The 13,192-nt window shown below is 34.9% G+C and overlaps 1 protein-coding gene across 1 annotated transcript in view; it reads left to right on the top strand.

Moving 5' to 3' along the window:
• LOC149784178 (death domain-containing protein 1-like) overlaps positions 1–13,159 on the top strand; it is a 32,975-nt gene extending 19,816 nt beyond the window's left edge. The window contains exons 8-15 of the mRNA XM_089932251.1: positions 815–953; positions 4,571–4,871; positions 5,435–5,623; positions 6,881–6,935; positions 7,670–7,748; positions 8,732–8,867; positions 10,774–10,858; positions 12,223–13,159. Of these exons, the coding sequence (XP_089788377.1) occupies positions 815–953; positions 4,571–4,871; positions 5,435–5,623; positions 6,881–6,935; positions 7,670–7,748; positions 8,732–8,867; positions 10,774–10,858; positions 12,223–12,278 (1,040 nt within the window). The 3' untranslated portion in view covers positions 12,279–13,159. The remainder of the gene's footprint in view (positions 1–814; positions 954–4,570; positions 4,872–5,434; positions 5,624–6,880; positions 6,936–7,669; positions 7,749–8,731; positions 8,868–10,773; positions 10,859–12,222) is intronic.
• Positions 13,160–13,192: the final 33 nt, after the last annotated feature.

Consider the following 13,192-nt stretch of genomic DNA (forward strand, 5'->3'; position numbering starts at 1 on the left):
AGCAACAACCTGTTATATGCCAATATTTTCTAGACATTACAGGACATCATGTAGTATATCTGAGCACACATATAATGGCAGACCCTACTCCTAATCAATATGTAATCTGGATTTGTGGCTCTTAGTAACGGATGAGTTCAGTCAAATACATTAACCGTTTCCCTTAGATATTATATAATGTTATTCTAACACACTTTGTTTCATTAATCACTTTCTGAATTGACCTCCTATACATCCAGCAGCTGTTGGACTCCTTTTTGAGAACAACTAAGACATGCCGTTAGCGCACTCCATGTTGAACATTCGAGTATATCCTCAACACATAGAGGAACATTAACCAACACGTGTATGAGAACATATGTTTCGTAGTATGTTAGAAGAAAAAACTTTGCTGTTTAAGCACGCTGCAGCTTGCTTTGTATGGCATGTCACACCTTCGAATACATTTAAATAATTGATATCTTACTAAGAATTAGTAATATTGCACGCTAGAGAGAGGGAGATGATATATCAGTGCTCCTTTCGCCGTAATTTAATTTCTTTATTACGAACGGTCTAATGTTCAAATCGCTCAAGGTTCATCCTAAAAAATTCCTTAAGGCATTAATAACTCATGTCCAAAACGTTTACTGTATATATTGATTTTTATGGTTTTTAAATAATAATTTCACAGCCAAATGAGTTTTAGAACCTTAGAACATTGAACTATACCGCGTGTTTTAAGAACAATATTATGTAAATGGAAAATTGCATGTACTATGTCCATCAATGTTTTTCTGTCTTTGCCTGTCTCAGAACATTCACAATATTTCAGATAAAAGGTCGCGTGAGAAGGGAAAGCATATCGATGTGTACAAATGTAGGGGCGAAACCTGGAAGATTGCAGACAGCGAATTCAAGGGAAGAAACATGGATGTGTCAGTTACCTTACCAAGCAGAAATGAAAGCTATGTGTAAGTATACTGCTCCATAAACGTACAGTGTATAGCGCAAGCCTTTGATTGCAGTTCAATTTGTCACATAATAATGCAAATAATTTAAAATCAGAGTCTATGAAATCAAATAAAAGCCTTCGCGAAATTCAGTAAATATGATTTGAAGGAAAATAAAATATATATAGTGTAAATTATGGATAATTAGTAAATAGTCTATTAAAACATACATATTATCACATTCCAGATTATTCTTGTTTGTTCTTAGTTGACTTAACCAATCTTGAATGCCTCTTCTCTTTGTATTAATGATGTTGACCCATCTTTTACTTCACACAATTCGTAGCCCTTCACACAATCCGTAGCATGTTACATGACACATTTCTCCGACGTTTTAGCATGATGGACGAGATCTCAAGAACCATTTTCGTTATTTTATTTCTCTGCGAAATGCTGATTATGTAGGTGCATTTGCTGCAATGTTAAATTACGTTTCGTCTGACTGTATATTAACTTACAACTCATACATCACCACCGAACCGAGCAAGAGTGTTTATTTACAGTCTGTATCGTAGACAGTGCCGTCTTTTGCCTGTTTGAATTAATACAAATCATAATATACAAAAACAGCTTTATCCAATATAACTTTTGTCGAACGTAAATTTATTGTACCAGCAGTATTCGATTGTCTTATTATAGTTCATATTTCATATATGAAATCATCCATTATCAAGTTGCATTCCATTGCTAAGCTCCTTATTTGGTGTGTAACACTGGTCAACAGTGAAATCATTACTGACTTGAAAAGGCCCTAATCTGTAGTATTTTGGTGTGCCGAACACGAATATAACCGTGAAAAATTTGTATTGGCTCTTGTTTTGAAGATATTCATATACCTCATTTTCTATGTTTCACTGTGTAAATTTCTCCAGTAGGACTGCAGCAACATCCGGAATAATGATGTTACATTGCATAATACCATCATGCTCACATCATCCACAGTTGATTGCATCATTTTCTGATGCAATGCAATACTAATGCCATGCGGCTGCTGAAGTAAGTTGACGTCAGCAGTGTACTATACATGTGTAGGCCTATTATACTAATGCCAGGCGGCTGCTGAAGCTGACGTAAGCAGTGTACTATATAAAGCCCAATCAGATAGGTTCAGCATTTAAAATATTTTAGACGTTGTGCGAGACAGTTCAAGCTACTGTTACATAAAACTTATTATTTTATCCATTTACGTACAATAAAGAACAGTAATGCCTCGAAAGTGTGTTAATACCGCGGACAATTTTTGCTATATTTGTGGGGAAGTGACATTTGCCAACCAGAAGAAAAGTATCAATTCTCAAGTGAAGAAGGCATATCATCTTTACTTCGGATGCAAGGTTGGTGACCAAGACAAGCCTTGGGCTCCGCATATATGCTGTGCTACATGTACAACACAGCTTTCACAGTGGTTGAATTGCAAAAGGTCATCAATGCCGTTTGCAGTCCCAATGGTGTGGAGAGAGCCAAGCAACCACCTAAATGACTGTTACTTCTGCTTGGTTCCTCCTCTTTCCGGCGGAATAACGAAGCGAAAGAAGTCGAGAATAGTCTACCCAAACATTCCGTCTGCATTGAGACCAGTTCCACATGGTGAGGGACTTCCTATTCCAGAACCTCCAGCAGAATATTCTCTTGATTCATCTGACGAAGACAAAGGTGAGTCGACCTGTTCTTCTCCTGGTCCATCAGCATGCAGTGATCCAGATTTTCACTGTGGTGCATCATCAACCCCACACAGAATAACACAGGAAGAACTAAATGACCTGATTCGTGATTTGGACTTATCAAAGAACAAGGCAGAATTGCTAGGATCAAGACTCCAACAATGGAATCTTCTAGAAGAAGATGTCACAATTACTGCATATCGAAAGCGCCACCAGCAATTGGAGCCTTTCTTCAGAAAGGAAAGTAATCTGATATTCTGTTCCGATATTGAGGGCCTCATGAATGCTTTAAAAATCACTCATGACCCACAAGAATGGAGACTATTTGTGGACTCTTCGAAACTGAGTCTCAAGGCTGTGCTTTTGCACAATGGAAACATTCTTCCATCTATTCCAGTAGCGTATGCTGTCCACATGAAAGAGACATACGATAACTTAAGGCAGCTACTGAATTCCATTGAGTATAACAAGTACAGCTGGCACCTCTGTGGTGATTTGAAGGTAGTTGCCCTTTTAATGGGACTGCAGCAAGGATATACAAAATACATGTGTTTCTTATGCGAGTGGGATAGCCGAGCAAGGGAAATGCACTACATGAGGAAGGAATGGACTCACAGGCAGAATGTAGCCATTGGAGAGAAGAATATCCAACACCCAGCTCTGGTTGAGGCTCAGAAAATCTTGCTACCACCCCTTCACATCAAACTAGGTTTGATGAAGAACTTCGTGAAAGCCATTGACCGGACTTTGCCAGCATTCCGATACCTGCATGAAAAATTCCCTCGACTCAGCGAAGCAAAGATTAAAGAGGGAGTTTTTGTGGGTCCTCAGATTCGAGAGCTTTTCAAAGATGACCGGTTCAACAACTTGCTGGAAGGTGACGCGAAACAAGCATGGAATGCTTTTCGCCTAGTTTCTACAAACTTCCTCGGAAATGTTAGGGCAGAAAACTATAAGGAACTAGTAGAAGACATGTTGATGAAGTACAAGAAACTTGGCTGCAATATGTCTCTAAAGATTCACTTCCTTCATTCCCATTTGGATTTCTTTCCTAGCAACTGTGGTATTGTTAGTGATGAACACGGCGAACGTTTTCATCAAGATATCGCAACAATGGAACAAAGATACCAGGGAAAATGGTCCACTACAATGCTGGCTGACTACTGCTGGACACTCCTCAGAGATGCTCCCGAACAGCTGTACAAGAGACAGGCGAAGAAATCTAAGATGTAGTCAATGACTTGATTTTTTATAGGTAGGCTATTACAGTTGACCTTTTACTATTGGAATGCATTTCGTTATGTAAACATTAATTTCTTGCAGATTACAAAAAAACTAGAGCCAATTTTGCAATTTGACTGTCATATTCGTGTTCAGCACATAAAAATTGATAAGAATTGACTAATTTTATTTCAGTAACATGACTTTTGTAAAAATTTGTTGTCCAGTGTAATTGTCAACTGAGGTTTCTTGTTCAGCGTATGTCTACGTCAGTCTTATTCAATTCGTGCAGTGGAAATTGTAATGTACCAGCGTAGTTTATAAAAACAAGGATTAACCATATCTGGATCAAAACCTTGTATCAGAGCCAGTACCACTGAGAAATAAAGCAAAGCATATGAAAAATTGTTTTGTTTTTAATCCCTTTATCATAATATACTTCCGTTGTATGGTTACCATCAGTGACTGAACCTGCCACTCTACATCAGCAACGTGGACGATAGGTTCACCAAAATTATTCTTTGGGAAGAAATCTTCAAATTTACCTAAACCGTTGTCATTCTTATGCCACTCGTTGTGATATTGGTACACTTGTATTATTTCCTTTTGGCGGGCTACTGCTGCTATTTATTATACTACTGCTACAACTACTTATATTATTATTATTATTATTATTATTATTATTATTATTTGAAGCGTAATGGAAATAGAAGGAAGACCGACAGTACCCAATGAAGAGTTTCTCAAAGCAGCAGATGAGCTCTACTTTCATAGTAATACATCAATTGTTCGAATAATTGCCAAACAAAGAGCTGATAATCCGCACATTATGATGATCCAGTGTGTTGAACGGGATCGAGTGGCATCGCGGATGTCTGAGTTGGAAATACGTGGGTACAGCCTCGGCCCAGACACAAGCAAGGAATTCTCGTTACTAGACGGACAGGGTGTAACTCTTGAGTGTTCCGGTAATATCAGCATGGCAACAGGGTCGAAGGTAAACTAGAATTATACATTTTACCCAAAGTATTTTCTCTGATCTGTTTATTGAGAGAAAGCGGACTTGTATTACAGTACATATATTGGAATATGAACCATGACTGATGACGCAATCGGACACATTATACAACATTCTGAGAAATTACGTTCACGTAGCTTGGCCTATGTTAGGTTTGAGATAATTTAATTCTCACTTATGTTATGTGTTATTGGAACACTAAACTAGGCATGCTTATGAATTCTTCGCCATTAATTTCCTTTAAAAACTCTCGAAATGTATTTAATTTTCGTTGCATTTTTGACCATTTTGTTCCGTTTGGATAGTGGTGGCTTTTATACAAATAATGTGTACACGCGGAAATTATGTCTTCATTTTTAGAATACTTAGAGTGTTTGTTTTACTAGATAAAATTAACTATTTTGCTGGCGTGAATAGCAAAGTCTAACAAATCAAATCAAATTATAGTTTAGATGCTTTAAATAGGTGTTTATTCAACACTCAATACTATATTTTCCTTGCAAACTATGTAATGAGGACATGCACGGTTATCTTTCACTTAGGTAAAACTTACATTCCACTCCTACATGGACACAGCAAAACAAGAGGTGAGTCTGCAGGTTGTGGATGAATTCAAGCAAAAGCACTCGAATGTTTACCTCGGAAACCTACAGTTTGAAGTTATGAGGGATAAAAGAGACGGGGCCTTCCATAATAAAAATAAAGGCAGCCTTCCTCTGACGTTACCCAAGGTAACACAAATGTATTATGTGTTGCATTGATATGCATGTGTTTCCTTGGTTCCCCACTTTATTTTCCTCATATTCTAAAGAAACATATGTTTTGGTTGATTAAATTCAACTACTTGCTATAGTCGGAAAATAGTTATCTAATTGCAACACTATTTTTTCCAAAAAAGGCAGCAAATAAAAGTAAAACCTTTCCAAAACCTAACGTCTAATAGATTTGATAATATGTACTGAATAAAATACGTGTTGCGATATAAACCTTGATACGTAAGTAACTTAATACAAGGAACCAAACATTGTTCTAAAGTTTCATAGGATTATGAAGTAAGTGATATGATGATCAAGCGTTACCTCGATTTGGATCTTCTATGACTGATAACTTAAAACATATTTCGAAATTTTTCTCGATTTATACAATTTGGCACTCATGAAATCTACGTAACACTTACGTAACCTGCTCCGCCCCTACCTACCGTGTCATTTGAATAGTTGTATTTTTTATTTACAGTCCAAACTATATTTTAGTATATTATGTTCATGAGTACGTGTCACTTTTTGCGCTGCACAATAATAACTTACCTTATGTTTATAATCTTTGATATACCGAATGGTGACGTACATATGATAAAATGCACTCTATATGAAAGCTCTTAAAACATTTCTGAACATCAAAAGTGCAACACTTTACGTCTGTAAACAGAGAGAACATTTACATGATGCGTGTTACATGCATTTGGTTGAAGCTTTTGCTGGTAACGAACGTCGTCATTTTCATGAATTATTCTTGTATTCTGATTTTTTAGGTTTAAAATTTCGAAAACTATTTTGCCTCGTATTTAAATATTTCGCCTAATACTTCAATGGTTTTTAGGTTCCTGGTATGGGTTCCATATGTTTGTTTCTTGCGGAGAGACAATAAATTATACATATTAGTATACATGTTTCGCATTAACTCAGAAAATTTCATATTATATATGAATTATATTTGGATGAATCTACCGCCGCGTAATCAGGCTATTTTCAATTCGAAAACTGCTTTGACACGTAAAACGTTTCAATTTGTATCCAGGCAATCATACCTTTGTAGACGGGTTCTTAACATTTTTCATTTACATATACGGGTATGAAAAAACGAATCGATTCGTGAGACCATTCAGATGCTGACAAGCATAATCAACTGAACAGAACATGTGCATATACAATATGGATTTACTAATGAACGTAATTCGCATGGAATCAATGTAAATTATTCTGTTTTAGGTAGAAAGGGGACAAAAAAGGAAAACTATAATCCAGATTCGTTTCCCACATTATCGTAAGTAATTGGATATATTCTTAGTGAAAATTAAACGAATTCCTTAGAATGTCTTCCTTTCACTTATAGTTTGAGTACATTCCTCATATATATAGACATTCCTACACATGCTATAAATTACGGATGGTATTGATGTAGTGTTGACAAATATGATGGGTGACCATATTACTTAATTATCCTTTCAATGATATTTACCCTTTTCCTTAAAAAAAAATATTTAACTTTCCATTACTCACTAAAGTAACAATCACATGAATGTGCATTCGTTTTCATTGTCTTGGATTCCATCTCAAGCTACATTTAGTGCAAAAGGTTTAAATTGCAAACAATTAGCAAGCTGACAAACGTATGTATCATTTGAGTTTCTCAGTATAAGAACTGAATGCTGACATCACCAATCGGATAAGACTTGGTTGAATCATTATCTGGCTCTTTGCTTTTCTCTCACTATCTCTCTCTCTCTCGTTCTCTGTCTCTGTCTCTCTCTATCTCTGTCTCTCTCTCTCTCTCTATATATATATACATACATACATACATACATACATACATACATACATACATACATACATACATACATACATACATACATACATGCATACATACATACATACGTACGTACATACATACATACATACATACATACATACCATACATACATACAGCCATGCATACAGCCATGCATATATAAATGCATAAATGATAAATATATATATATACGCCCACTTTATCTGCAGTTACGGCTTTAGCGAAATTCCTTGTCATAAGACTCACTACGACGGCAAAGGACGACAATTGGATTCAAGTTATGTACAGGTATCAATTTTGATTGTTTTCCCTCTCTGTTCTTCATCTATAACCACTCCTTAATTGACTTTGTGTTTTATTCATGATTTGTTGTCAAATATGAAAAAGTTCTCCTGAACAATTTTTAGAATAGACAACTATTTTGAATGTTTGAAATCCCGTATCAATGTGATTAGTATAAATATATACGAAATTAATGTTTAAGATACTGAATTGTTTTTGTCTTTGATATTATTAGTTTTGGTACAGAATCAAGTCATACTTGTTGTTGAATCTATCTCAACCGCATTACATCTCTGACTGAATGTTTTCAAATAAAGTCATTGAAATGAATTGTTAAATAAAATGTGTTTGTAGTATTATATTTGTAATGCCATTTTTGATATATTTTAGACACCTGGATTCATAATCTAAACCGTTTGATTTCCCAGTCCATGTTGGATCCTCTCATACATAAATGAACAAATGATGATAATATTATATATACACCATGTTTTCATATTTTATGTCATCATTATATCTATAGAAGTTGCGTTGCATCCGTTGAATGTGTATTGCATGATTCAATGAGCTACCACATCCATATCCTGGAACGTATCATCTCTACATTCATGTCATAAATGAAAACGTATGCACGTCCAACCTTAGCCTACACTATTTGTTTACAATTAAAAGTAGTTTCCTACACACAATGATCTTATTTTGACTCACTTGTCATGTAGAAAGAATCCGTGCAAAGTGGAGAAATACTGCAATGTTACGTTTATGGTGATATACTATGAGTATGACATAAATAAATGATACTCATCAGCCATTGGAAATGTTCCAGAAGATGATATATCTTATTACATTTTGCCGATCCCCAATTATATAACTTTTATTCAAACCCAATTAAGATTAAAGTATAATTCTAGCAACGCACTGCAATCGAAGTTGATTAGATGAATATCTGTTGCAGCAAATCATCTTATTTATTTTGTGGTACTTCACAGTTTAGATTCTCGTCGAATAATGGATAATATCAGGCGAAATGCTGTCACAAGATGCGAAACACCTGCCAGTGACCAGCAGATCTGTGAGTTGATTTTGCACGACTGGATGAAGACTAAGCCGGTACAGGACGACAAGGTAAGACTATCAATTATCAGACCATTTCAATTTTCTTTATCTTTGGGATGGGTTCATTAACATTGTAAGTGCCATCGCTGAAACGTGAAATCTAGATGATCGGTCCGTCCAATAGCACCACTGGTTTTGCTTATGCATGACATAAAATATAATTATAATTACAAATGATTCTATTAATGGTATTCGATATGCATTGGTTTCATATGCAAGTTCTGTATAACTATCATATTGCATTCAGATGAAAATTGTTATAATCATTTTGCTACATGGGTGAACATTTATAGTTATATGTTCATGCATTTACTTTACACATATAAATGTAATTGTATCTGAATGCTCATTTCAACACTGTCCTAGCGCGTGGTGTTTCGCACGTCAAAACATTACCTGAAGTAACGAAAACCATCGATACAAGGTCAGGCAAAACGAATTAGGTTACTAACAAATCCGGTCGTGTGCGTTTGAGTGTTCGTGTGTTCAATATACACAAAAGGATGAGATCATATGAATTTAATGTTTGAGATAGCAGTTCTTTGTATGGGCAACATTCACCTAGCTCAGATCGGCCAGCGTCTAAAACTTCAAAAAAAAAATGATGTCAGATAATGAACGTCATACTGTTACAGGAACAATCCAACTGTTAACGCATTTGTCCAACACGCTATGTGTTTGTGCATTTGTGTGCACGTCATGGTACGTTCATTATACAACTTTAAAAGATAGCTTATCACGAATTAATGTTTTATGGTAATGTTAACATTATGTCTTCTGCAAATAGTAAACTACATAACCTGATAATTGAAACAACAATATATTTCAGAATTATCAATGACACCTATACAAAATACTACTGAATAAACCATTAGAGCATAAGAACCACCACGGACACATTGTTGATTTTCAGTCTGAATAACTGTTATAATAACTGTTTTGTTTTGCATTGTTTAAACTAATGATAATAAATATTCGTGTTTCTCTCAAGTTGTCTGTATCTGATACTTATGCTGTTGTGTTCATAATAGTGTCTTCATTTATGTAATATGTTGTACTGGTGGCTGTGACAGCTGATGTAGTAATGATGTTGAGTAATGTTAATAACGTGCGCAACGTTTGAGACAGAAGGGAGTACGGTATTCCAATTAGTTATTTATACACAGTCGGAAAATGTACGAATAGGAAAAACGTAGAAATGTTAATGCACAGTACGAAATGGTATGTTGTCCTGGAAATTCATATCGAATTGAAGTGTATTCGTCAGTTCATACCGCTAGATTTTGCAGGGAATTTCAGACTTAAATTTAAATAGATAAAAATAAATAGCAATCGCCCCATTCAGAAGGACACTGGACAGTAGTTTGAAATGTAAAGAATCGAGAATGAGACGAAAGGGACTTTGATGAACTTACAAACTGAACGAAATGGTAACATAATGCTTTGCGATATAATCTACCATTGACCAGGATTGTGCTAAAAAGGTATGTATAATTCCTTACGAAATACGGTAAATGTGTTGTATGTGTTCTAACAACAGCAGTAACAGCAGAAAAACTAGTGTGAGTAGTTGTGGCAGAAGACGTAGCAGAAAGAATTGCACGAATAAAGTATTCACACTTGGTTAAAAAATGACCGTAAATTATAATGTCTTTTGTTCATTTGACTCTATGAATAGTGAAAGTTGTTATAGTATTAGTGATGGTATTATGTGTAGGAGTACTAACTGGATTTGAATTCATTATATTTAATGTGTGAGCTATTTATGTTACGACTAATGTAGTATATTGCATACCTTACACGTATAAAAGTTGAACTGGCAGATACTTAAAAAACAGTATCATAATTTAGCAAATGTTTATATCCCTTGAACATGTATGTATTTCAATATAGTATCTTCGCTCACTCGATACAGATCAATCAGATCCTTGGGGCCTTGAGAAATTGTCAGAGGATGACTTTGGCTGACGAGTGCGAGAAATTTGTCAACTTCCACATTAGTAAGTTCATTATTGATATAAAATATTAAATCTTGATCCTTTAGCTCACTTGTATCTCCGATAAATTGAATGCATGATACTACTTTTCATATAGTTAAGTATCTTGCTGTTAAACATCCTGTTTAATTATGTGACGTACACAGTTTGCATGATAAATTGAATAAAATAAGTAAAAACGTTTCATATAAATTAGATGTGACATTGTGATAGGTTATTAATTTACTCTAAATCATGCATGCAATATATATTATCTATGCGAACTTTTCACACCGTTTTATCGTCCCACCGTATCGCATTTGTTAGGGAAAGGAACATGATTTGGTCATATGCATCACTATTTAAGAACTCAAAGAACATCTGTAAATGTATTCATATCATATAAAAAATGATCTCTTCAGTGAAGTTTCAGGCAATATACAATTTGAATTCTTACATATAATCTAAATTTGTGCGTTTCGTTTACGCTTTTAGGATATTTTCAGATTCGTTCTGGCGCGATGATGAATAAGCATAACGTTGGTTACGTGCAATTCAATTAAACATTCAATCAAAAACGCAGTGGAAACATACCCAAAGAGATGCATTGCATATAACAGAGGGATACGGTTTATGTATTACGTTAATTTTTAAGTGTATTACGACTTGCAGGTAGTAGAATGCATTTGAATATGAATACATCAATAACGTTAAACCGAATAGGTAATTTTTAATCAAATGCAAACACAATTGTGCAAACAACTGCAATATATTTTGGAGACAGCATTGCATTCCTGATATTACATTCCTGATATAGAAATTAACCTCCAGTACTTGACATATAAAATAGTATCCATTTATCTTGAATCTTTGCCACTTTTGGATTACCATTACGATATATATACCATTTATTCTTCATTCGTTAAATCCATTTAAATGTGTATAATATATAATATATAATATGATATAATGTAAAAAGAAACAAATGCAGTCATTTCAATTTAAATGGTAATCAACTCATTTTGATAAAAACTCATTTTTGCGCCGGATATTATACGGCACTTTTCATTTTGATAGCAAAACAGTGTACACTCTCAAACACATACGTCCGGGCATCTCTCGAATTGCGAATTATACTGACTTTCTTACTAATTAGTGTGATCTAATCGTCAAATGTTAGATGAAATTGATAACATGTGACAATACAATCAACGAACATAAAAACTGTGTTAACATGGAAAGACTATCCTTTTAAAAAAATAAATTAAACCAATGTTTAGTTAACCAAATTTATTTGCTAACTCGCATGTGTGTTTGATACATGTGTTTCATATTTGCAAGGATTACATTGCCAATCTTACTGTACCATCCTCCTGCCTCTTATTCAGAACATCTGTCGGACTCGCGTATGTCTGAGATGGCCAAGAAAATGGAAGGCGATTAGGTAACCTTTGCTTTGACTATTGGTCTCTCTAAAGAAGAAATCGACATGTGCAGGAGAGAGGAGGGTGACTCAAACGAGGGCATAGCATTCATTGTGCTGTGCAAATGGCGTGTTTCTCATGTGGCCATTACCAGTGGCATCGATGTTTTTAATGACATTCTGGGAAGACTGGATAATGTGCAGTCTAATATGGAACTTAAGGAATATATCCGACATGTGTTGATCCATTGTAACTGAACGTAACTTTCCATTTGACACTGTGAAGCATACATGTGAGGGATATTTAATTTGACAGTTTGGATCCTACAACGAATCTTGCTTTAATGATGATTAGTATAATATGTTGCATGTCTGGCGTATGAGATCTTGTACATTGATGTTTAAATATAATTGTTGTAGAATACGTAAATCTACAAAAGTGGGCTTTCTTTTTCTTTCTCTACTCCCGGCAGGTCATTATAAATGAATGAAGCTTTTACGTTCAAATGTGTACCAAAATTTCCATCTTACTATGCTTTTGTAACTTTCAAACCAGCTCTTTTAATTGTATATTTAAGGATGCACCTCCGTATATGATAGCATTATCATATTCTCACTCTGTTAATCAAATATTCAAAAATCAGTTTTAAACAAGCTCGAAGATTTTACTGTTTTCAGTATTTGCATAAACTCGAAACGATCCTTCTTCTTCCGATGTAAATACGTATAGCATTTTAGTTGGAAGCAGTCCTTTATGAGTTGTCATAAGCGTATATTAGATTGGGTGCTTTTCTTTCTTTCAAGTTTCTTTTAATCCCTTTATCCTAGAGGACGTGTGTTCCTTGTCTTAAATTAAATGCCCGTTCCAGTGTATAATTAGCTTGTTACTGTGGATTGCTTGCAAATATAATATTTGTTTGCTCTATGTCAATTCT

This window comes from Sinohyriopsis cumingii, chromosome 14 (genome assembly GCF_028554795.1).
Source record: "Sinohyriopsis cumingii isolate HCF-2022 chromosome 14, ASM2855479v2, whole genome shotgun sequence".
NCBI classification, from domain to species: domain Eukaryota; kingdom Metazoa; phylum Mollusca; class Bivalvia; order Unionida; family Unionidae; genus Sinohyriopsis; species Sinohyriopsis cumingii.